A 26,047-nucleotide genomic window follows, 5' to 3' on the forward strand; every position below is an offset into this window, starting at 1 on the left:
GGAGGATGTTGCAGGCAGCAGAACGTTCTCCACGGCGTCTCCAGGCTCTGTCACGTCTATCACATGTGCTCAGTGTGAACCTGCTTTCATCTGTGAAGAGCACAGGGCGCCAGTGGCGAATTTGCCAATCTTGGTGTTCTCTGGCAAATGCCAAACGTCCTGCACGGTGTTGGGCTGTAAGCACAACCCCCACCTGTGGACGTCGGGCCCTCATACCACCCTCATGGAGTCTGTTTCTGACTGTTTGAGCAGACACATGCACATTTGTGGCCTGCTGGAGGTCATTTTGCAGGGCTCTGGCAGTGCTCCTCCTTGCACAAAGGCGGAGGTAGCGGTCCTGCTGCTGGGTTGTTGCCCTCCTACGGCCTCCTCCACGTCTCCTGATGTACTGGCCTGTCTCCTGGTAGCGCCTCCATGCTCTGGACACTACGCTGACAGACACAGCAAACCTTCTTGCCACAGCTCGCATTGATGTGCCATCCTGGATGAGCTGCACTACCTGAGCCACTTGTGTGGGTTGTAGACTCCGTGTCATGCTACCACTAGAGTGAAAGCACCGCCAGCATTCAAAAGTGACCAAAACATCAGCCAGGAAGCATAGGAACTGAGAAGTGGTCTGTGGTCTCCACCTGCAGAACCACTCCTTTATTGGGGGTGTCTTGCTTATTGCCTATAATTTCCACCTGTTGTCTATTCCATTTGCACAACAGCATGTGAAATTTATTGTCAATCAGTTGTAACGCCCTGGCCATAGAGAGGGGTTTTTTGTTCTTTATTTTGGTTAGGCCAGGGTGTTACATTGGGTGGGCGTTCTATGTTCCTTTTTCTATGTTTTGGTATTTCTTTGTTTTGGGCCATGTGTGTGGCTCCCAATCAGGCACAGCTGAAGCTCGTTGCTGCTGATTGGGAGTCACACATAAGGAGCATGTTTTTCCTTTGGGTTTTGTGGGTAATTGTTTCTGTTTTGAGTATTTTCCTAACAAGACTGTTTGCTGTCGTTTTTTGTTCATTTTGTAGTGTTCTCTTGTTTCTTGAATTAAAATTCTAATGATGAACACATCCTCTGCTGCACCTTGGTCCCCTCTTCCAGACATCCGTTACAGAATTACCCACCGAAAACGGACCAAGCAGCAGAGGAAGGAGAGGCACCAGGAGAAGGACTCATGGACTTTGGAGAAGATGGAGAGGATCGTTCAGGATTCCTGGAGATGGGAGGAATTACTGGACGAAGGTGAACCATGGGCTCAAGCTGGGGAGTATCGCCGCCCGCAGTGGGAGATCGAGGCGGCGAGAGCTGAGAGGCGCTGGTACGAGGCAAGGGAGCGCAACGGACACGGGAGGCAGCCCCACAATTTCTTTTTGGGGGGGGGCACACGGGGAGATTGGCAGAGTCAGGTGGTAGACCTAAGCCAATGCCCCGTGCTTACCGGAAGCAGCGTGGTACTGGTAAGACACCGTGTTATGCTGTGGAGCGCACTGTGTCCCCAGTGTGCGTTCAAAGCCCGGTGCGCTACATACCAGCCCCCCGCAAGTGCCATGTGAGTGCAGGCATCGAGCCAGGGCGGATGGTGCCAGCTCAGCGCGTCTGGTCTTCAGTGCGCCTCCTCGGTCCAGGTTATCCTGCGCCAGCGTTGCGCACTGTGTCTCCAGAGCGCTGGGAGGGTCCAGTTCGCCCAATGCCTGCTCTCCGCCCGTGCCGGGCCAAAGTGGGCATTCAGCCTGGAGTGTGGGTAAAGAGTGTCCGTACCAGAACTCCAGTGCTCCCCCACAGCCCGGTTTATCCTGTGCCTCCTCCTCGGACCAGGCCTCCAGTGGGTCTCCCCATCCTGGTCCATCCTGTGCCACCTCCCAGGACCAGGCCTCCAGTGGGTCTCCCCATCCTGGTCCATCCTGTGCCACCTCCCAGGACTAGGCCTCCAGTGGGTCTCCCCATCCTGGTCCGTCCTGTGCCACCTCCCAGGACTAGGCCTCCAGTGGGTCTCACCTGTCCAGAGCTGCCCGCCAGTCAACAGTCGTCAGAGCTGCCCGCCAGTCAACAGTCGTCAGAGCTGCCCGCCAGTCAACAGTCGTCAGAGCTGCCCGCCAGTCAACAGTCGTCAGAGCTTCCCGCCAGTCAACAGTCGTCAGAGCTTCCCGCCAGTCAACAGTCGTCAGAGCTTCCCGCCAGTCAACAGTCGCCAGAGAGGTCAGACTGCGCTGAACTGCCGGAGTGGCCAGACTGCGCTGAACTGCCGGAGTGGCCAGACTGCGCTGAACTGCCGGAGTGGCCAGACTGCGCTGAACTGCCAGAGTGGCCAGACTGCCCTGAACTGCCAGAGTGGCCAGGGACGCCCGCCAGCCCGGTGAGTCCTGTGCCTACGCCTAGGGCCAGGCCTCTGTCCTGTCTCCCCAGCCTGGTGAGTCCTGTGCCTGTGCCCAGGGCCAGGCATCCATCATGTCTCCCCAGCCTGGTTAATCCTGGGTCAGTGCCGTCGGAGCCGCCAGGGACGCCCGCCAGCCGGGCGCAGCCAGGGACGCCCGCCAGCCGGGCACAGCCAGGGTCGCCCGCCAGCCGGGCGCAACCATCGCCGCCCGCCAGCCGGGCGCAACCAGGGTCGCCCGCCAGCCGGGCGCAACCAGGGGCGCCCACCAGCCGGGCGCAACCATCGCCGGTCGCCAGCCGGGCGCAGCCATCGCCGCCCGCCAGCCGGGCGCAGCCATCGCCGCCCGCCAGCCGGGCGCAGCCATCGCCGCCCGCCAGCCGGGCGCAGCCATCGCCGCCCGCCAGCCGGGCGCAGTCAGCGTCGCCCGCCAGCCGGGCACAGTCAGCGTCGCCCACCAGACCTTCGGCGCGGCCAGGTGTTCCACATAAGAGGGCGACGTCAAGGGTGGAGCAGAGGCCATGTCCCGCACCTGAGCCGCCGCCGTAAGAAGGCCCACCCAGACCCTCCCCTTCAGAGTCAGGTTTTGCGGCCGGAGTCCGCACCTTTGGGGGGGGGGGGTACTGTAACGCCCTGGCCATAGAGAGGGGTTTTTTGTTCTTTATTTTGGTTAGGCCAGGGTGTTACATTGGGTGGGCGTTCTATGTTCCTTTTTCTATGTTTTGGTATTTCTTTGTTTTGGGCCATGTGGGTGGCTCCCAATCAGGCACAGCTGAAGCTCGTTGCTGCTGATTGGGAGTCACACATAAGGAGCATGTTTTTCCTTTGGGTTTTGTGGGTAATTGTTTCTGTTTTGAGTATTTTCCTAACAGGACTGTTTGCTGTCGTTTTTTGTTCATTTTGTAGTGTTCTCTTGTTTCTTGAATTACAATTCTAATGATGAACACATCCTCTGCTGCACCTTGGTCCCCTCTTCCAGACATCCGTTACATCAGTGTTGCTTCCTAAGTGGACAGTTTGATTTCACAGAAGTGTGATTGACTTGGAGTTACATTGTGTTGTTTAAGTGTTCCCTTTATTTTTTTGAGCAGTATATATATATATATTAGCAGAAATGTCTTCACCCGTTTTTGCTTTGTCATTATGAGGTATTGTGTGTAGATTGATAAGGGGGAAAATAACGAATTAATTAATTTTAGAATAAGGCTGTAATGTAACAAAATGTGGAAAAAGTCAAGGGGGCTGAATTCTTTCCGAATGCAGTGTATCTACCTCATACCTTGTACCTCTGCACGTTGGTCTTGTACTGGTGCTCTCTCTATATAGCTCCATTCTTTTGTATTTTATTTTATTCCTTGTGTTCTTGTTTTTAAGCTCTGCATCGTTGGGAAGGGCTCTGAGCAAGTATTTCATGGTAAAGTCTAAAGCAGGTGTATTAGGCGCATGTGAGAAATACAATTTGATTCGATCATACTAATTTGAGTGTCGTGTATTTATGTTTACTGTTACCTCTAATCTATAAAACCAGGCTGGACTGCACAGCAGCCATGTAATCGCCCACGCCCTCCCTACTCTGGCACTGTATCAGCCAATGACTGTATATACGAAGGTATCAGCACGCTTGGCTACATCGCATCTCCTTGCCGGATAGCCTTTGCTGTATCAGGACAGGACGTCACGGCTTTGACCTAGGGCAAAGAAGCACGAGTTACCCCCTTCCATCAGGTAAATGCGACAGAGTTATTTGATTGACTATTTGATAATGTTATATGCTTTCATTCTACAATTGGGTATAATGCACCATCGAAAATAGTAGGCTCTAGCAAATCGCCCTTTTCGAGACGCTTTCAAGCTGTCCTCTATTTAAACTCTCTATAAGGCTATGCTGTAAACGTGCTGTTTCATAGAAGCCGGTTTGGTGCAGTGTTATTTAAAATGAGACCGCATGGGCGTAGGCTTGTCTCCCCGCAGGCTCTTAGGATTTGTGTGGGTCCCGTTTAGACGAAAATATTATGTAGATTGTGCTGGCTGTGTGGGCTCTTTAGCCTACTCTCCAAAATATATGTCCAATGTCATTTTGGCTACAATGCCGAGTTTAACAGCCAAAATATTTTTTTATCCTGTTGGGATGATTTACATTTTTACATGATCGTGGAAGACGTGTGCTCTTGATAAGGCATGCAATGTGAAGGTATTTTTTATTTCACTTCTGGTTCTTAGTAGGGATGTAGTCTATCCCACTATTCACAGTGGTCTTTGTTGAAATTTGGCACGCAGAGCATCTGAACATACTTCAGTTTATCGGGCCGAGCACGCACGAGCCAGCAGGTGCCATGGAGTCGCATCTCTCTGCCACCGCATATCTCGTCCTAGGTAATGCACTCACTCTGCATGACAATCATCTGGGGTTTTTTGGGGGGGGGGGGGTCTACAAAACCTGCTTTCTAATCTTCCTTTGGCTATGAACTATTTCCTCTGTATTATTGTTTACGTTTCTTATCATTACATCCTGTGATGTGAGTCTCAAGGATGTTTCTTATTGCCTCTTATTCTGTGCGTCCTAGCATTGGTCTCCACAACATCTGGGTTCTTCTGGACTCCCCGAGGTCCTCAGATGTACCCATGCCTCACCTACATGGAGCGCAACCTGCGGGTAGACTGTGAGTTCCCTGTGGAAGACAACCCTGCACACCTAGGCCCCTACTGCGAGTACAAGCAGGACAGCCGACTGGTGGGATTTGATTGTTTTTGATAGATTTTCGTTCTCTTATTTTTCTCTTTCTTTATTTACACTGAGTGTAAAAACATGAGGAACGCCTGCTATTTCCATATCATAGACTGACCAGGTGAATCTAGGTGAAAGCTATTATCCCTTATAGATGTCACATGTTAAATCCACTTTAAATCAGTGTAGATGAAGGGGAGGAGGCAGGTTAAAGAAGGATTTTTAAGCCTTGAGACAATTGAGGCATAGATTGTGTATGTGTGCCATTCAGAGGGTGAATGGGCAAGACAAAAGATTTAAGTGCCTTTGAACGGGGTATGGTAGTAGGTGCCAGGCGCACGTACTGGTTTGGGTGTGTAAAGAACTGCAACGCTGCTGGGTTTTTCACGCTCAACAGTTTCCCACGTGTATCAAGAATGGTCCACCATCCAGCCAACTGTGGGAAGGATATCCAGCCAACTGTGGGAAGCATTGGAGTCAAAATGGGCCAGCATCCCTATGGAATGCTTTCGACACCTTGTAGAGTCCATGCCCCAACGAATTGAGACTGGTCTGAGGGCAAAAGGGGTGCAACTCAATATTAGGAAGGTGTTCCTAATATTTTGTACACTCAGTGTATATTTATTAAATTATTTATTTATTGCATTTAACCTTAATCTTCCCCTATATGCATTTAGCAGCGGCACACTGTTGATTTTAGACGTTTAAGTGTAAACTTAAATGACTAAACCAGATATAAAGTATGTAGAAAATATAATGGTATCAAGGCACAAGGCGAGACCCAAATGCAGACACAGGAGGCAGTTGGAGTCTTACAATGTTTATCAATCCAAAGGGGTAGGCAAGAGAATGGTCGTGGACAGGCAAAAAGGTCAAAACCAGATCAGAGTCCAGGAGGTACAGAGTGGCAGACAGGCTCGTGGTCAAGGCAGGCAGAATGGTCAGGCAGGCAGGTACAAAGTCCAGAAAACAGGCAAGGGTCAAAACCCAGGGGGACTAGAAAAAGGAGAATGCAAAAAGCAGGAGAACTGGAAAAACGCTGGTTGACTTGAAAACATACAAGACGAACTGGCACAGAGAGACAAGAAACACAGGGATAAATCCACTGGGGAAAACAAGCAACACCTGGAGGGAGTGGACAATAACGAGGACAGGTGAAACTGATCAGGCTGTAAGAAATGGAGCAATATATTTAAAAATAAGATCATCTTTGAGAACTAACAATCACCAAAGGGAAAAACTAGACAGACAGTGAGAATCTAAAATACCAAAAATGTCATGAGGCCCCCATTGATTTTGTTATAATGTTTGAGTCACTCAGATAGCATAAGAATAGCATCTGCCACATGGCAAAATGTGTAGAATTGCAGGAAATTAGTTTTCAAACTATAAAATGTTCTCTATGCCCCATAACAAAATGTGTGGAATTGCAAGAAATTAGCTTTAAAATGCCCACTACCACGCTAACTTAGCCACCGCTGCTGAAAATAATCATAGTAGAACACTGAAGCAAGTAAATTAAGAAAAACATCTAATTCACAATAGGTGGGCAGCACCTACCCCAACGCTGTGTCCCTGGTGTCCACAGACAACCGAAGGAGGGCCAACGTGAGCCTGGTCAACCCCACCGTGTGTCGTCTTACCTGGGCTCCGATGGCGGACGATAAGCCCTACACCTACACCTGCAGGGTGTACCAGGGGTCTACCTGGAAGGAGAACAGCATGGCTGTACACCAGCGTGAGTCATCATGGGTACAGGGATGAGCAGGAGGAAGGACAACTGAGATAGGAGTGGGGAGGGGAGTCAATATAGTTGATGGTGCAAACATATACAAACATAAATGATTGCAAAAAATGCAAACATATACAGCATTGGAGTTGTTCAGTGGGTTGCCCAAAGATATTAATTTACTCAATCAAATAAGCAGTAGGGTAGACAAGAATTATGACAAGAATTATGAAAGTATTTCCAAGCAAAATTCTCTTTGTGGATCTCTTTGTGTATATGTAGACCTATTTGTTCTTGTGTTATTGCACATCCATACAGATGAAGTGTGCATTTCGAAAGACATTTGAGTAATTTTAGTCTGGAAAATAAGTATGAAATCAAAAACTAGTACCTAAGTATAATTGAAAGAGAAGTGTGATGACATGATCTTTCAATAATGACTTGATGTAGTAGACAATATTAGCATTTTTCTAAATGCAATTTTATTTGTTGCAAGGGTTTGTTTGTTGTGTTTGTGTACAAGTGTTTAAATCTGATGGTCTGTTTTTGTCTGTCTAGGAATTCTTCCAATCTGTTCAGCCCTCAGCGTGATGTTCCATACTGGGCTATTTCTTCTGTCCCTTGTGATGTCACTTCCTGTAACTATGGGTCTCCTCTCTCCCTGATCTCCTTTCAATGTACAGATAGCTAGATGTTGTTACATGTTTTTAAACAGATTTTCATATCATTATTATAGTACACAATAATAACTACAATTTATTGAGATCATAGTCAATGTGTAATGAAACAGTGGTACGTTGGAGGCTGTGGCTCCATATTCACTGTTTTCTGACCACTTCAATGATCACTTTAAAAACTGATCCATCAGACTAGATCTTATTCTGTATTATCTATTCTCTATACTTTAGGCTTTGCTTTTGGAGTATCAGGTGAGAATCCTGTCAAAACAATTTCTTTATATCAGTCAAACTTTCAGAACGTCCAGACTTTCAGGCTCTCATCAGCCCTTTGGCTCAGGGATGCTAGTACTGGAATGGGTGGTCATGTCCTAAAGAGATTCACAATGGCTATGTTTACACAGGCAGACCAATTTTGATATTTTTCCACTAATCGTTTTTTTAAACAATCAGATTAGTTAAAAGCAGCCTTTGTGTAAAAGCAGCCTTTTTTTGGGGGGGGGGTATATTTTACAATAGTTATCTTGTTATTTTTAGAACCACCCTTCAGCTTCATTCAACCCCTCCCATCTATCTCTGAAAACCCTCAGGTTTTTTGCAGAGTTAGCTCCAGGTAAACGTTGCAATTCTTCAGTACCAAAACAAATGATCTAATGATTCTGTTTCTTCACAGCAAAATCTGCAGAGCTGGGATGGTTGTATAATCATTTAAATTATTTAACTAAGTTTTGAATCCAGCATCATTTTATGTATCAGTTCATGAACCATGAATTCATTAGGCCTATGGATTTTACATGTCTGGGCAGGTGCACAGCCATGGGTGGGTGGGAGCCTTTTATTGTCCCCAGCACAATGTGCACCTGTGTAATGATCATGCTGTTTAATCAGCTTCTTGATATGCCACACCTGTCAAGTGGATGGATTATCTTGGCAAAGGAGAAATGCTCACTAATAGGAATGTAAACACATTTGTGCACAACATTTGAGAGAAATAAGCTTTTTGTGCATATGGAACATATTAGATCTTTTATTTCAGATAATGAAACATGGGACAAACATTTTACATGTTGCTTTTATATATTTGTTCAGTGTATATAGCACAGCTGTATTGTCACAGTTGACTTGGACTGGTGTAAGGCGGAATCAGATGCAGGAGACAGGTGCTGGAGATGAGTGTCCTTTTAATAATTTGACACACAAAACAAAACCGCACAAGGCACAGGGCGCTACAGACAGACTGCCTGGGAAAAACACATTCCCAATGAACAAAATATATATATAAGTGGCACAAAAAGGCACGGGGCGCAGCCCGGTAAATCCTCTCTTCGTGAAACTGTCAGAAACAAACCCATAATAAAACACGGACCACCGTCCTGAGTAGACAATGAACAATCCGACACAAAACCCCAACTGAAAACACACACTAATAAGGCCCCACTAATGACAGACACAAAACAGGTGCGGAACAGACAGACGAAACCAAAAGACACAGAACCAACGATCGGTGGCAGCTAATAGGCCGGCGACGACGACCGCCGAGCACCGCCCGACCGAGGAGGGGCGCCACTTTCGTTGGATCCTGTGACATGTATATTTTTTGCTCCGTAAATGAAACTGGCATACTTTTTTTATTCATCACAATTTTCATTAACCAATTTTGGTCTTTAATGAAGGGGCGACAGACAAGTTTGCAAACGCAGCCTTTGTGAATCTCTTTAGGACATGATCACCCATTCCCATAGTAGCATCCCTGTAGCATTGAGGAGATAGTGGGGGGTGAAAAGTAAGGCCAACACTACCGTATCAGAGTGTGTATTTGGCTCACAGCCCCTGATTCTGGGGCACTTAAAGCTGCAATATTGTATGTAACTTTTTGGTTGACCCAACCAAATTCACATTGAAATGTGATATGTCATTCTCATTAAAAGTCTTAAGAAACTGTGGATCTGTTCTATGTGCGCTATGTCTATGCTTTCCGTGCTTAAGTTTCTTTTTGTATCTTTTATGTTTGGTTTTGTACACCAGCTATAAAGAGCTGGTTATACGTTGTTTTTGTACTTGAAAAAAATTAGGGCAACTATTATAATTTTAGTAACTAGGAAATGGCAGAGTGATTTCTGCCTATTGCATCATTAAGGATTTCCTCTGAATTACCATTAAGATAATGGATGAAATGGAAATGATTGGCTATGGAATGACTAAGATATTTACATGTCAGGTGGTATATGTTGTAACTATTCAATAATTGGTTAATGATCAACTCTTGCCTTTTATTTCAATCTCAAAGTATTTAGAAACCTTTCATGGATGCAAAGAAATCTGACGCTCTCTTTAGTTTGAAAGTTTTGTTTACATTTTGTCATTCCCATATGTTCTTGTAGATTTCATACAGTAGAAGCTTGAGCTTAGCTAAATTGTATATCAAAGGAAACATTACACTTAGTGATATCCCCTGTATTGCATAATTACCGATTGCTGATTAGCCATTGAAAGTTCAAGACATGTCAGGACTGTGTTAAATGTTTTGATACTCAGCTTCACATGGCACATTATTCGTTATTGTAATAATGTATTAAATCTATAGGCAACAATTATATTCAACATTTTGTAATGTTATTTTTAAGAAAATTATTAAGTGGAATTGCTTACAGATGTATCTTGCCAAAAATGATTGATCAAATTGTACTTTCACTGCACCATAGCATTATTTTGGAAATAATTATATAGGTTATTACAAGTAAAAGTCTTTCATATGCTTTGCAGATGTAAAAATTCTTGTAGCAATTTTTTTTAGGACTCATCATGGAGGTCATTCTAGATCTTTGTCCTCAAAAACCTCCAATCACTGTGAATGAGTTCAGAGTCTAGAAGACCACGCTGAAATCGAGGCTGTTTTAGGACAAGCCCAAATGATAGAAAAGTTATTTAGATAATAAGATCAGGTGGTGAATGAATGAGATAGTTATGGTAGTAAATCAAATGAACTAACTAAATGTTTCTGGACAAAAAAACTGACTAACTGAAATTAGCACTTGGAAATGGACCAGGGTCTCTGATACACATGACCATCACGTGTCCTGATAGTCGTTAGTACGTTGATAGTTTGTTGATGTTAGTTTATGGTATGTGCAGAATGAAAGAACATGTAGATGTGATAAATATGTCTAGTTGATGATGTCATTAGCTGCTTTCATTCTCTTCCTTTCTCATTCTAATGCTCTTATTGCTCCCACGCACAGCTTACACTGGCACTGCGCTAGCTATCTGCACATGCTTCAAGTGCCTAGGCTTTTTGAATGCTGCGTTATTGTTCATATCGGTATCTGTGTCCTTGCAGACAATTCTGCTTCTCTTACACGGCACACCTTACTTAGCAAATATCCTATGTGCTGTACCTTTTTGTTTTTATCACTGTAATAATAGTCTAGTCTTCCATGCACTGAAATCTCATTGTAGTTTGACTGCTTTGCAAAGTGGGATTTGTGAATGTGATGTGTACACATTAGTTTGCCAAACCAGTGTTTTCTCTCCTTTCTTTCTTGCCACTGAATGTGTACAAAATGCAATAGCAAGAAATAAAAGGTATAACAGTAAAAATTGTATTTTTGTCTTGCTAACATTTCAGCATCTTCACTTTATTTCCATGATGTTCACAGACAATCTACTGTATATATGCTATTGGCAAGTTTGGTGTTGGTACAGTATACATTCATTTCAGATTTTGGAGGAAGTTATTATAGAATCATAAATCTCTCTTTGGAACATTAAACTTTTTTTGACCAGGTCATGTGTTTTGTTCTCGTCCCTGGGGCCTATGCCTCAGGGCTCCAGTACTGTGACAATGCAGTCTGACACTAGAGAAGAGGAGAGCACCTTCACTGTGGATCAAACCAACACGCTTCTGTAATTGCTGAGGGAGCTGAGGGTACTGCCTGTGTCTCTGTAGCAGAGTTGGAGCAGACCTTATGCCACTAGATGGCGGTCCAATATGAAAATAAACATGGCTGAGAATAGTATTGAGAATTGTGCCATTACAGACCCAGCATGCCCTATATACACTATACAGTGCATTCGGAAAGTATTCAGACCCCTTCCCTTTTTCAACATTCTGTTACATTACAGCCTTATTCTAAAATTGCTTAAATATATTTTTTGTCCTCATGAATTTACACACATAATGACAAAGCAAAAACAGGGTGTAGCGAAATGCTTGTGATCCTAGCGCCAACAGTGCAGTAATATCTAACAATATACAAGAATAAACATGATGGAATGTATAGACATTATGGACAATATATGGATAGAATATGTAGTATATCTGAAGAATACATAGGATAGAATAGGGTATGTTCTCATCAATCTACACGTAATGACAAAGCAAAAATAGGTTTTTAGATTTTTTTGCAAATGTATTAACAATAAAAACAGAAATACCTTATTTACATAAGTATTTAGACCTTTTGCTATGAGACTCGCAATTAAGCTCAGGTGCATCCTGTTTCCATTGATCATCCTTGAGATGTTTCTACAACTTGATTGGAGTCCACCTGAGTTCAATTCAATTGATTGGACATAATTTGGAAAGGCACACATCTATCTATATAAGGTCCCATAGTTGACAGTGCATGTCAGAGCAAAAATCAAGCCATGAGGTCGAAGGAATTGTCCGTAGAGCTCCGAGACAGGATTGTGTCGAGGCACAGATCTGCGGAAGGGTAGCAAAAAAAAGTATGCAGCATTAAAGGTCCCCAAGAACACATTGGCCTCCATCATTCTTAAATGGAAGAACTTTGGAACCACCAAGACTCTTCTTAGAGCTGGCTGCTAGGCCAAACTGAGCAATCAGGGGAGAAGGGCCTTGGTCAGGGAGGTGACCAAGAACCTGGTGCACTCCGACAGAGCTCCAGAGTTCCTCTGTGGAGATGGCAAAACCTTCCAGAAGGACAACCATCTCTGCAGCACTCCACCAATCAGGCCTTTATGGTAGAATGGCTAGACGGAAGCCACTCCTTCGTAAAAGGCACTCGACAGCCCACTTGGAGTTTGCCAAAAGGCACCTAAAGGACTCTCAGACCAAGAGAAACAAGATTCTCTGGTCTGATGAAACCAAGATTGAACTCTTTGTCCTGAATGCCAAGTGTCACGTATGGAAGAAAACTGGCAACATCCCTACGGTGAAGCATGGTGGTGGCAGCATCAATCCAGTCAGGATTGGGGTGAAGATGAACAGAGCAAAGTACAGAGAGATCCTTGACGAAAACCTGCTCCAGAGCACTCAGGACCTCAGACTGGAGCGAACGTTCCCCTTCTAACAGGACAATGACCCTAAGCACACAGCCAAAACAACGCAGGAGTGGCTTCGGGACAAGTCTCTGAATGAGCTTGAGTGGCCCAGCCAGAGCCCGGACTTGAACCTGATGGAACATCTCTGGAGAGACCTGAAAATAGCTGTGCAGCGACGCTCCCCATTTAACCTGACAGAGCTTGATAGGATCTTCAGAGGAGAATGCAAGAAACTTTCCAAATACAGGTGTGCCAAGCTTGTCACGTCATACCCAATAAGACTCAAGGCTGTGATCGCTGCCAAAGGTGCTTCAACAAAAGTACTGAGTAAAGGGTCTGAATACCTATGTAAATGTAATACTTCAGTTTTTTTAATATTTATACATTAGCTAACATTTGTAAAAAAAAACATTTTTTGCTTTGACATTATGGGTTATTGAGTGTAGATTGATGTTTAATTTAATTTAATTCATTTTTAGAATAAGGCTGTAACGTAACAAAATGTGGAAAAAGTCAAGGGGTCTGAATACTTTCCGAATGCAATGTGGGAGTGTATCATCCTATTTCACAGAAGTGCAGATGGCTCCTAATAAGAATACATGTGATAAAGTTTCACCCGACATTTCCTTCGGTAGATTAAACATGAATTCCCCCATCTACATTCAAACCCATCTACACACGTCCTCAGGGCAGTACTGCAGTTATCTAGAAATAGATGGGAAGATAAATTGAGGGCAAGTGGTGGAGTAGAGGTGGGACTACAAATAAAATAAAATGTTATTGGTCAGCATACACATATTTAGCAGATATTATTGAGGGTGTAGCGAAATGCTTGTGTTCCTAGCGCCAACAGTGCAGTAATATTTGACAATATACAATAATACAAATGATGGGATGTATAGACATTTTGGACAGTATATGGACAGAATATGTAGTATATCTGAAGAATACATAGGATAGAATAGTATATGTACAGCAATAGTTAAATAGGATATGCCTTTACAAGAACACAGATTATAATGTACATATGAAGTGGGTAAAACAGTATGGAAAGATTATTAAAGTGACCAATGTTCCATTATTAAAGTGACCAGTGTTTCATGTCTATGTACATAGGCATCAGCCTCTAAGGTGCAGGGTTGAGTAACCAGGTGGTAGCCAGCTAGTGACCATGACTAAAGTTCAGGGCAAGGTAGTGGTGACTATTTAACAGTGATGGCCTTGAGATAGAAGCTGTTTTTCAGTCCCAGCATTGATGCACCTGTACTGACCTCCCTTTCTGGACGGTAGCGGGGTGAACAGGCCGTGGCTCAGGTGGCTGATGTCCTTGAGGATCTTTTTGGCCTTCCTGTGACACCGAGTGCTGTAGATGTCCTAGAGGACAGGCAGTGTGCCACCGGTGATGCATTGGGCAGACCGCACCACCCTCTGGAGAGCCCTGCTGTTACGGACGATGCAGTTTCCGTACCAGGCGGTGATACAGCCTGACAGGATGATCTCAATGGTGCATCTGTAAAAGTATGTGAGGGTCTTGGGGGCCAAGCCACATTTATTCCGCCTCTTGAGATTGAAGAGGCGTTGTTGCGCCTTCTTCACCACACTGTCTGTGTGGGTGGAACATTTTGGATTGTCAGTGATGTGTACGCCGAGGAACTTGAAGCTTTTCACCTTCTCCACTGCCGCCCCGTTGATGTGGATAGGGGCGTGCTCCCTCTGCTGTCTCCTGAAGTCCACGATCAGCTCCTTCATTTTGTTGACGTTCAGGGAGAGGTTATTTTCCTGGCACCACTCCCCCAGGGCCCTGTAGGCTGTCTTGCCGTTTTTGGTAATCAGGCCTACCTCTGTTGTGTTGTCTGCAAACTTGATGATTGAGTTGGAGACGTGGATGGCCACGCAGTCATAGGTGAACAGGGAGTACAGGAGGGGGCTGAGCACACACCCTTGTGGTGCCCCTGTGTTGAGGATCAGTGAAGTGGAGGTGTTGCCTACCTTCACCACCTGGGGGTGGCCGTCAGGAAGTCCAGGACCCAGTTACACAGGGCGGGGTTCAAACCCAAGGCCCCAAGCTTAATGATGAGCTTGGAGGGCACTATGGTGTTGATTGGCTGAGCTGTAATCAATGAACAACATTCTTACATAGGTATTCCTCTTCTCAAGATGGGATAGGGCAGTGCGCAGTGCAATGGTGATTGTGTCATCCGTGAATCTATTGGGGTTGTATGCAAATTGCAGTGGGTCTAGGGTTTCAGCTAAGGTGGGGGTGATATCATCCTTAACTACTATCGCTAAGGGGCGATAGTAATTTAGTTCAGTTACCTTCGCTTTCTTGGGTACATGAACAATGGTGGACATCGTGAAGCAAGTGTTGACAGCAGACTGAGATAGGGAGAGATTAAATATGTTCGGAAACACTCCAGCCAGATGGTCTGTGCATTCATATGGCTACACTGCGTTGTTGAGAGGGAGTGATCTATGAATACTCTGTTGACCACATATGGTAGCAGAGGGAAAAGTACCAACATTTACGAGACCAAAATCCATATGGTCTTGATTCCCAACATATTGCTTTGTATGGGGAAAGGAGGAGTGGAGAAGATACATTCTCATAGAAGTATAGCCTGCATTAATTTATTGTTAAAGGGGAACTGGTAAAAGTATACCGGATTGTTTATTTGATTTAGTGAGAGTGCAATGGTTAGAGATGGGGGGAGAGAAAGGGAGAGCGAGAAAGAGAGAAAAAGATGGGGGGGTGGGGACAGAAACAGTAGAAGTCGTCTAAAGTCAAAATAAAACTGTTACAGAGCTAAGTGAAAGTGAGAGTTAAACATGAAATACAACTCAATACATGTGCAATAAATCTGCCCGGCTGGTTTCTTGACAAAACACAATTTTACTGTTCTCTCTTCCATTCTCCTGCTGCCCCCTCCTCCTATCAGCAGCTTGGTTTTACTTCTGATGTCTATGGGGCTGTGAATTAAGAGAAGTAGTGAAGGTGAAGCTCAACACGATGAGGTGTGACATTGACTATCTGGAAGATGTCTCTCTCTCTCTCTCTCTCTCTCTCTCTAAGGATTTTCCAACGAAAAGATAGGGCGTGACAAACACAATAATGTCCAAACGAGGATATCAAAAGGTTTAGCATATCAAAAATCAGTAAATGGGCCAAAACTTAATAATCTAAAAATAATAACATAAAACCCCCAAAATATTACATACATACCAAAAACAACACAGATAAATACAAATTTAAATATTATTCACAGTTACACCACAATAGAAATGGACTTCAGTTATATCCATTTTTACCTTTAAGGTCCATTAGACAAAGCAATAAAGGGGCCCAAAGTATATTGAAAATCGTTGTTTACCCAGAAGAGAGTACGTTACTTTCTCATAGCTAGCCAGCTGTGCCATAGTTGTGGCCCACTCATCAAATCAAAGGGAGGTGGACAGTCTTTCTTCCAATACCTTAGGCTTCGGAGTAAGTGTTTAGCTGTCATGATGGCCAGAATAAGCCATCTCTGTAACAAAGACACAGGAGTCAGGTGCAGTTGGAGAGTTTAATAAAAACAAACACGTAATGATACAAAAACAAGGACTGCATCTGAACATAGAAACAGAGACAATAACACCTGATGGGAAATAACAACAGAGTGCTATATACAGTGGGGAGAACAAGTATTTGATACACTGCCGATTTTGCAGGTTTTCCTACTTACAAAGCATGTAGAGGTCTGTAATTTTTATCACAGGTACACTTCAACTGTGAGAGACGGAATATAAAACAAAAATCCAGAAAATCACATTGTATGATTTTTAAGTCATTAATTTGCATTTTATTGCATGACAAGTATTTGATCACCTACCAACCAGTAAGAATTCCGGCTCTCACAGACCTGTTCTTTAAGAAGCCCTCCTGTTCTCCACTCATTACCTGTATTAACTGCACCTGTTTGAACTCGTTACCTGTATAAAAGACACCTGTCCACACACTCAATCAAACAGACTCCAACCTCTCCACAATGGCCAAGACCAGAGAGCTGTGTAAGGACATCAGGGATAAAATTGTAGACCTGCCCAAGGCTGGGATGGGCTACAGGACAATAGGCAAGCAGCTTGGTGAGAAGGCAACTGTTGGCTCAATTATTAGAAATGGAAGAAGTTCAAGATGACGGTCAATCACCCTCGGTTTATAGCTCCATGCAAGATCTCACCTCGTGGGGCATCAATGATCATGAGGAATGTGAGGGATCAGCCCAGAACTACAAGAAAGGAGCTGGTCAATGACCTGAAGAGAGCTGGGACCACAGTCTCAAAGAAAACCATTAGTAACACACTACGCCACAACTTTGGAATCATGCTTGCGGTCATTGTCCATTTGGAAGACCCAATATCCCTTTGAGCATGGTGAAGTTATTAATTACATTTTGGATGGTGTATCGATACACCCAGTCACTACAAAGATACAGGTGTCCTTCCTAACTCAGTTGCCGGAAAGGAAGGAAACCGTGACGCAGAGAGAAACAAACCGTGACGCAGAGAGAAACAAACACTACTCAAAATATAATAACCCACAAAACCCAGGAAGAAAAACCTCTACTTAAATATGAACTCCAATTAGAGACAACGAGGACCAGCTGCCTCCAATTGGAGATCAACTCCCCAAAAAACAACATAGAAGTAGAAAACTAGAACTAAACATAGATATAGAAAACATAGGGGGAAAAAAATACAAAACACCCCCTGTCACACCCTGACCTACTCTCCCATAGAAAATAACATCTTACTATGGTCAGGACGTGACAGTACCCCCCCCCCCCCCCCACCCCCCAAAGGTGCAGACTCCGAATGCCACTAAACAAAACACAAACAAAAACTAAAGGGAGGGTTGGGTGGGTAACTCCTATCTATGGCGGCTCTAGTGCAGTCCACATAACCTTATCCTCCAGCAGAGGAGGCGGCTCCGGTGCGTAACCCCCGCTCCACCCGCTGATCCCTTAGTACCACCGGACCGTGGATCATCGTCGGAGGAACCGGACTGTAGATCATCGCTGGAGGTTCTGGGCTGCAGGCCGCCGCTGGAGGCTCCGGACTGGGGAGCGTCGCTGGAGGCTCCGGACTGGGGAGCGTCGCTGGAGGCTCCGTGCCATGGATCATCACTACAGGTTCCGCGCCATGGATCATCACTGGAGGCTTTGTGCCATGGATTATCACTGGAGGCTTTGTGCCATGGATCATCTCTACAGGCTCCGGGCCATGGATCATCCCTACAGGCTTCTTGCCATGGATTATCCCTACAGACTCCGGGCCATGGATTATCTCTGGAGGCTTCAGACCATAGATAATCACTGGAGGCTTCTTTTGTGGAGCTGGAATAGGTCTCACCGGACTAGAGAATGTAGCTGAGAGTTCTGGACTAGGGAACGTCGCTGGAGGCCAGGTGCGCGGAGCAGGCACAGGGTATACTGGGCCATGGAGGCGCACTGGAGGTCTGGAGCTTATGGCTGGCACAACCCTTCCTGGCTGGATAACCTCCGTGGCCTAGCAAGGGCGGAGCGCTGGCACGGGACGAACTGGGCTGTGCAGGTGCACTGGCGACACAGTGCGCAGAACTGGCGCAGGATATACTGGACCGTGGAGGCGCACTGGAGGTCTGGAGCGTATGGCTGGCACAACCCGACTTTGCTAGATGCTCAACCCAGCTCGACAACTGCAGGGTGCGGGCACAGATCGCACCGGCCTGTGAGTGCACACTGGCGACACAGTGCACATCACCGCATAACACGGTGCCTGCCTCGTCACTTGCTCCCCACGGTAAGCACGGGAAGTTGGCTCAGGTCTCCACCCTGACTCCGCCAATCTCCCCGTGTGCCCCCCTCCCCCCAATTTTTTGGGGGGGCTGCCTCTCGCACTTGCCTCGTGGTCGGTATAGTGCCTCATAATATCGCCGCTCCGGTTAACCTGTTGAGGGTAGGGGGCAGTATTGACACGGCTGGATAAAAAACGTACCCGATTTAATCTGGTTACTACTCCTGCCCAGTAACTAGAATATGCATATAATTATTGGCTTTGGATAGAAAACACTCAAATGGCAGGTCAAAACCTGAGAGATTCCTTTACAGGAAGTGGCCTGTCTGACCATTTATTGTCTTTCTTTGACATCTCATTCCAAAACTTAGGATCTCTGCGGTAACGTGACACTTCCCACGGCTCCAATAGGCTCTCAGAGCCCGGGAAAAACCTGAATGTCGTCATTCCAGCCCCAGGCTGAAACACATTATCGCCTTTCTCAAGTGGCCGATCATGGGACAGTGGGCTTAGGCGCGTCCACTGGCCGCCCCCGTCTTTGTGTTTTTTCCTCTGTTTACCGAAAAGGAGATTCCCGGTCGGAATATTATCGCTTTTTTACGAGATAAATTACATAAAAATTGATTTTAAACAGCGGTTGACATGCTTCGAAGTACGGTAATGGAATATTTAGAATTTTTTTGTCACGAATTGCGCCTTGCTCGTAACCCTGATTTACCCTTTAGGTTAGTGTCTAGAACGCACGAACAAAACGCCGCTATTTGGATATAACGATGGATTATTTGGGACCAAACCAACATTTGTTATTGAAGTAGAAGTCCTGGGAGTGCATTCTGACGAAGACAACAAAGGTAATAACATTTTTGTTATAGTAAATCTGATTTTGGTGAAGGCTAAACTTGCCGGGTGTCTAAATAGCTAGCCCGTGATGGCTGGGCTATGTACTTAGAATATTGCAAAATGTGCTTTCACCAAAAAGCTATTTTAAAATCGGACATATCGAGTGCATAGAGGAGTTCTGTATCTATAATTCTTAAAATAATTGTTATGTTTTTTGCGAACGTTTATCGTGAGTAATTTAGTAAATTGTTAGTAAATTCCCCGGAAGTTTGCTAGTATGCTAGTTCTGAACGTCACATGCTAATGTAAAAAGCTGTTTTTTGATATAAATATGAACTTGATTGAACAAAACATGCATGTATTGTATAACATAATGTCCTAGGATTGTCATCTGATGAAGATCATCAAAGGTTAGTGCTGCATTTAGCTGTCTTCTGGGTTTTGGTGACATTATATGCTAGCTTGAAAAATGGGTGTCTGATTATTTCTGGCTGGGTACTCTGCTGACATAATAATGTTTTGCTTTCGTTGTAAAGCCTTTTTTAAATCGGACAGTGTGGTTAGATTAACGAGAGTCTTGTCTTTAAATAGCTGTAAAATAGTCATATGTTTGAGAAATTGAAGTAATAGGATTTTTAAGGTATTTGAAAATCGCGCCACTGGATTACACTGGCTGTTGCGTAGGTGGGACGAATTCGTCCCGCCTAGCCCAGAGAGGTTAAAAAAGGCACACGTAGCCTACATATCAATGCATACACACAAACTATCTAGATCAAATAGGGGACACTGTATCATGAGGTGTTGCTTTATCTGTTTTTTGAAACCAGGTTTGCTGTTTATTAGAGCAATATAAGATGGAACGGAGTTGCAATAATGGCTCTATATAATAATGGCTCTATATAAAATGCTTTCTTGAATATGTTTTAGATTTGGGGACTGTAAAAAGACCCCAGGTGGCATGTCTGGTGCTGCAAGAGCTTTATGTAAATTGACTATGCAAACAATTTCGTATTTTCAACACATTAATGTTTCTTATAAAAATAAGTGATGCAGTCAGTCTCTCCTCAACTCTTAGCCAAGAGAGACTGGCATGCATAGTATTTATATCAACCCTCTGACTACAATGAATAGCGAAACATGCCGCTCTGTTCTGGGCCAGCTGCAGCTTAACTAAGTATTTCCTTGCAGCACTGGACACATGACTGGAGAATAATCAAGATAAGACAAAACTTGAACCTGCAGAACTATTGGAGTGCGGTGTCAAAGAAGCAGAGCATCTCTTAATTACGGACAGATCTCCTCTCCCCATCTTTACAACCATTGAATCAATATGTTTTGACCATGGCAGTTTACAATCTAAAGTAACGCCAAGTAATTTAGTCTCCTCAACTTGCTCAGCAGCCACACCATTCATTACCATATTCAGCTGAGGTCTAATACCAAATACAATGCTCTTAGTTTCAGAGATGTTCAGGACCAGTTTATTACTGGCCACCCATTCCAAAAGGCTACATATATTAATATGGGCTATTTTCAGCCCTTTCCTGGGTAGCTAATCAGAGATAGACATAATACTGGAAAGAGCAAACAAAGCAAGAGAACAAAATACATTCAGCAGTCTATTAATCAATTGGTGTGTGTGTATGTGCTGCGGGGTTAAAGCTACGAACCCATAGGATTGGCTCTCTCATCCCCTCCAGGCTTCTGGGAGGGAGGGTGGACAATGAGCCTGTCATAGCGGATGTAAACAATGTCCTCATGCGCTCTGGCAGCTTTCATGGCTGGGATCAGTTCTTTCCTCCTCTGGCGCACAGCTCTTTCCTCTGGCACACAGCTTCAGGATTATCCTCATTGAGGAAGATATACGTTCCTCTCAAGTTCTTGGCTCTTTCCAGAACAGCTACCTTGTCCTTAAAACTCAGGAACTTGACCACTATCGGCCTGGGCCTGTCACCTGGGCCGGTGATGGGTTTTCCAGTCCTTTGGGTGTGCTCCACCTCAATCTTCTTGTGGTCCATCTTCAATTTATCAGAGATAATTTCCTTCACTTTGTCCTCGGACTCCGTCCAGGTCTAATGTGGAAATTCTGCAATTCAGTCCACAACCATGTTGCTCCGCCTTGATTGTCCCTCAATATTTATCCGTCATTGTTATCATGGATTCACACACAGAACTGATGTATCTCAATGACTTACAGATTGCTGTCATCTTGCCGTTCTCCTGTTTCACCTCATCGAGCTGACCCTGGGAGAACTTCAAACTGATCTTCAGGTCCTGTACCTCTCTGGTCAGGTCGTCCATTCTTTTATTAGTTGAATCGACCAGTATTTGGACAAAACACTTGAAGCTATTTTCTTGTTGTTGTAACAACTGCTTGTAGAACTATTTCTGTTCGTTTAAAAGATCTTTCATGTGTGATAGAGAGACACCACTGTCCTCAATGATACTCCCGCCGGCTTTGGCCTTTGTCATGGTAGCTAGCAACGTAGGTTACAGTGTTAGTCGTTGCGGTTCCAGACAGGTCAGGTCACATGGAAGATTGAAAACAACAAACAGCAGGAATCTAGACAGACATCAACCCGGGACAATCCACGGTCCCAGCCACAATGGCTAACTGCGTTGCGGGCTGCGTTCAAGCTCTCAAGAAACCCAGCTAGCTTGATAAGCAGCTAGCTAGCAGCTAGGCTAGCTGAAACCCCAAATACCTCCTTAGTCAGCAGGATCACTGGACAGACACTAGCAGTCCCAGCAACTGATGCCAACTGCGTTGTGGGATCCAAACTAAAAAGTTAGCTATCTACTAAGAAATTTCCAATACACTTTCAAAACAACAAACAACAAACTTTTTCAAAACAACAAAACCAAGCTCTTCCTCGTTCAACCGGAAGTGGTGATGTTAGTTCTGCATGTGCATTTATGAGCAATGTGTGCTGCTTTGTTTTGAGCCACCTGCAGCTTTGCTAGGTCTTTCTTTGCTCCTCTTGACCATATTAACAGACAGTAATAAGATGGGACAAGACCAGAGCCAACCTCTTAAGGATCTGCCCATTTTGTTCAATTTTCGCCTAAAATGACACACCCAAATCTAACTGTCTGTTGCTCAGGACCTGAAGCAAGGATATGCATATTCTTGATAAAATTTGAAAGGAAACACTTTGAAGATTGTGGAAATTTGAAATTAATTTAGGAGAATTTGTGGGTATGTAAGTTTTAGGTTTCCCATTGGTTTTGGGAACGAAGCCATACATTTCCTGACCAGTAAAACTGAACATTTTTTAAACGTTCTGAGAATGGAAGTGAACATTTTGCCTGTTCTGGGAAAGTCCATTTTTAGGTTGCAGGGAGGTTCTAAGAACATTTTACTATGGTTTCCTAAATGTTTTGCTGGGAAGTTTTATTAACGTTCTGAGAAGAGAACATTCTCTAAATGTGAATGTTTCAATGAAATTTAAAGGTTATTTGGAGGTTTTTGAATAACTTTCTTTAAAACCTCTAATTAGCCTGTTGGGGCTAGGGGGCAGTATTTTCACGGCCGGATGAAAAATGTACCCAATTTAAACAGGTTACTACTCTGGCCCAGAAAATAGAATATGCATATTATTAGTAGATTTGGATGGTAAATACTCTGAAGTTTCTAAAACTGTTTGAATGGTGTCTGTGAGTATAACAGAACTCATATGGCAGGCAAAACACCTGAGAAAAATTGAATCAGGAAGTGGGAGAAATTAGAAATGTAGTTTTTGTTTTGAACCCCTTGAAAAACTACAGTGACATAGGATTTACGTTGCACCTCATAACTCTTCCATTGGCTGTCAACAATCTTTAGGAACTGGTTTCAACCGTCAGCTGTTACCAGGCAGATAATTATGGCTCAGTCAATCATTGGCCAGTCTGAGGGGAGGTGTCTTATGATGCAAGTGCATGTGACTTCGTCGTTTTTTTATTTTTCTTCTGGGATGAATACCTATTGCCCGGTTGTAAAATTATCGCAATTTTACGTTAAAAAATACCCTAAAGGATTGATTGTAAACATCGTTTGACGTGTTTCTACAAATGGTAATGGAACTTTGAACATTTCGTCTATGGATTTGCGTCCACGCCACATGGCATTGTAAAGTGTTCTGGATGGGTCAACAAAACGGACGTATTTGGACATAAATGATGGACTTTGCAGAACAAATGAACATTTCTTGTGGAAGTGGGTGCCCATCCGAGTGCATTCCGCCGAAGATCAGCAAAGGTAAGTAAATATTTCGAACATATTGTTAGAGATTTGTCGACGCCGTGGTTGTAGGCTAACTGTATAGCTTAGCATTGAAGGTTAAGTTCTGTACTCAGAATATTGAACAATGTGCTTTTTTCCGTAACGTTATTTTGAAATCTGACAAAGTGGTTGCATAAAGGAGTAGATTATCTCTAATTCTTTAAATAATTGTTATACATTTTTATCAACGTTTATAAGTTCTTCTGTAAATTAAATGTGCCTATTCACCGGAAGTTATGGGGAGAAAACATTTTCTGAACGTCACGCGCCAATGTAAAAATTGGTTTTGGATATAAATATAAACTTGATCGAACAAAAAACGCATGTATTGTCTAACATGATGTCCTAGGAGTGTCATCTGATGAAGATTGTCAAAGGTTAGTGCTTCATTTTAGCTGTATATCTGGTTTTGTGATGGCTATCGTGCTTGGAAAATGGCTATTTTTTTTTTTGTTGCTGAGGTGCTATGCTAAAATAATCGAATGTTTTGCTTTCACCATAAAGCCTTTTTGAAATCGGACAATGTGATTGGATTAACGAGTAGAGTATCTTTAAAATGCCGTATAATACTTGAATTTTAATTTTGAGATTATTTTGTTTTGAATATCGCGCCGTGCTATCTCACTGGTTGTTGTCCAACCAATCCCGTTAGCGGGATTGTATCTCGAAGGGGTCCTCAAGAGGATCGGCCCCTTTTTTTTCCCAATTTTCGCCTAAAATGACATACCCAAATCTAACTGCCTGCAGCTCAGGCCCTGAAGCAAGGATATGCATATTCTTAATACCATTTGAAAGGAAACACTTTGAAGTTTGTGGAAATTTGATATGAATGTAGAAGAATATAACATAATAGATCTGGTAAAACCAACTGTTTCTTTTTGTACCATCAATTTTGAAATGCAAGAAAAAAGGCCATAATGTATTATTCCAGCCCAGTTGCAATTTAGATTTTGGCCACTAAATGGCAGCAGTGTATGTGCAAAGATGTAGACTGATCCAATGAACCATTGCATTTGTGTCCAAAATGTTGTCTAAAGACTGCCCAAATGTTCCTCATTTGTTTATTAAGAACTTTTCATGTTCAAAACTGTGCACTCTCCTCAAACAATAGTATGGTATTCTTTCACTGTAATAGCTACTGTAAATTGGACAGTGCAGTTAGATTAACAAGAATTTAAGCTTTCTGCTAATATCAGAGATGTCTATGTCCTGAGAAATTTTCTTGTTACTTACCACCTCATGCTAATTGCATTAGCCTACATTAGCTCAACCGTCCCTAACCCTAACCCAGGGGACCCACTGATCCTAAAGAAGACCCCTTGAATTATGAAACGTGCAAATTGTTATTAGCCCATACAAATGTCCTAAATACAATTTAAAGGAAGTTTGTTCTGAAGTGTTTGTCCTATATCTGAGAGATACTGTATAAGAAAGATCAGAAAACATTTGTCATTTTTTGTATTTAACCCCTTCTGCTTGGCACTAAACAATCTCTATATACAGTATACTTCCATAAATGTTTTCAACTGGTTCCGGGGGACCTTCAGACGAGTCTTATGAGGCCTGCGGGCATCCTAGAGCAAAACAATGTGTTCGTTGTGTTTGTGAGAGTCTCACGAACACTATTGGTGTGTAGCTCAAACCATTTGGACACTACTTACAGAAGTTGTCAGATCGGCTGTATCGACATCAGATGAGTCCCAAGACGCTTGTGGGGGTAGTAGAGCAAAACAGAGAACACCATCATGTTCGGGAGAGTCTCATGTTTTGAATTAATATCCTAATTACATTTCTGCAGGGGTGTGGACATTAACCTTAGGGGTTAATTAAACAACATTCTTAGAAAGTTCTTTAAACTTTACTTATTTTTTCTTGTGGCTTTTCTGGAAAGTTTTCTTAATGTTCTGAGAACATGACTTTAAAATAGAACCATGAGGAAACCTGTAGAAAACATTATGCTAAAGTACTGAAATTCCCACAGAACGTTGATTCTTAATAGTCTCTGTACGTTCTGAGAACATTACTTTAAATAGAACCATGACGAAACCTGTAGGTAACATAATGCTGAAGTACTGAAATTCCCACAGAAGAATGTTACTTCTTAAAGTTCTCTGAACTATTTGAGAATATTACCAATGTCAAACCAATTGGAGAACATTCCTAGGCCATTGCCAAAATTTAAATGCAATGTAATCATGTTTGAACATTTAGGAAACATTCTGTTAAAGTGATAAAATACCAAAAAAAATCGTTTTTTTGTCAAGTTACTTAAATGTGTTGAGAACGTTCCAAAGCCAAGCAACTATCCTGCACCAATTCCAGAAATGTATGGGAAGGTTGTATGCAAAATAACCATAGGTC

At 43.6% G+C, this 26,047-nt stretch overlaps 1 protein-coding gene across 1 annotated transcript; it reads left to right on the forward strand.

Moving 5' to 3' along the window:
- Positions 1–3,868: 3,868 nt before the first annotated feature.
- On the forward strand, positions 3,869–10,092 carry LOC123742444 (uncharacterized). Its single transcript, XM_045716862.2, has 5 exons — positions 3,869–4,085; positions 4,638–4,733; positions 4,925–5,091; positions 6,631–6,823; positions 7,373–10,092. Exons 2-5 carry the CDS (start codon positions 4,694–4,696, stop codon positions 7,477–7,479), a joined length of 507 nt encoding a protein of 168 aa, XP_045572818.1. The 5' UTR covers positions 3,869–4,085; positions 4,638–4,693; the 3' UTR covers positions 7,480–10,092.
- The last annotated feature ends 15,955 nt before the right edge of the window (positions 10,093–26,047 follow it).

Source organism: Salmo salar, chromosome 04 (assembly GCF_965601325.2).
Source record: "Salmo salar chromosome 04, fSalSal1, whole genome shotgun sequence".
Taxonomy (NCBI): Eukaryota; Metazoa; Chordata; class Actinopteri; order Salmoniformes; family Salmonidae; genus Salmo; species Salmo salar.

Coding starts and splice junctions, on each gene's coding strand:
- LOC123742444 (XM_045716862.2), top strand. CDS start 4,694: ATGGAGTCGCATCTCTCTGCCACCGCATATCTCGTCCTAG. Junction 5,092..6,630: donor ACAAGCAGGACAGCCGACTG/GTGGGATTTGAT, acceptor AATTCACAATAG/GTGGGCAGCACCTACCCCAA. Junction 6,824..7,372: donor CAGCATGGCTGTACACCAGC/GTGAGTCATCAT, acceptor TTGTCTGTCTAG/GAATTCTTCCAATCTGTTCA.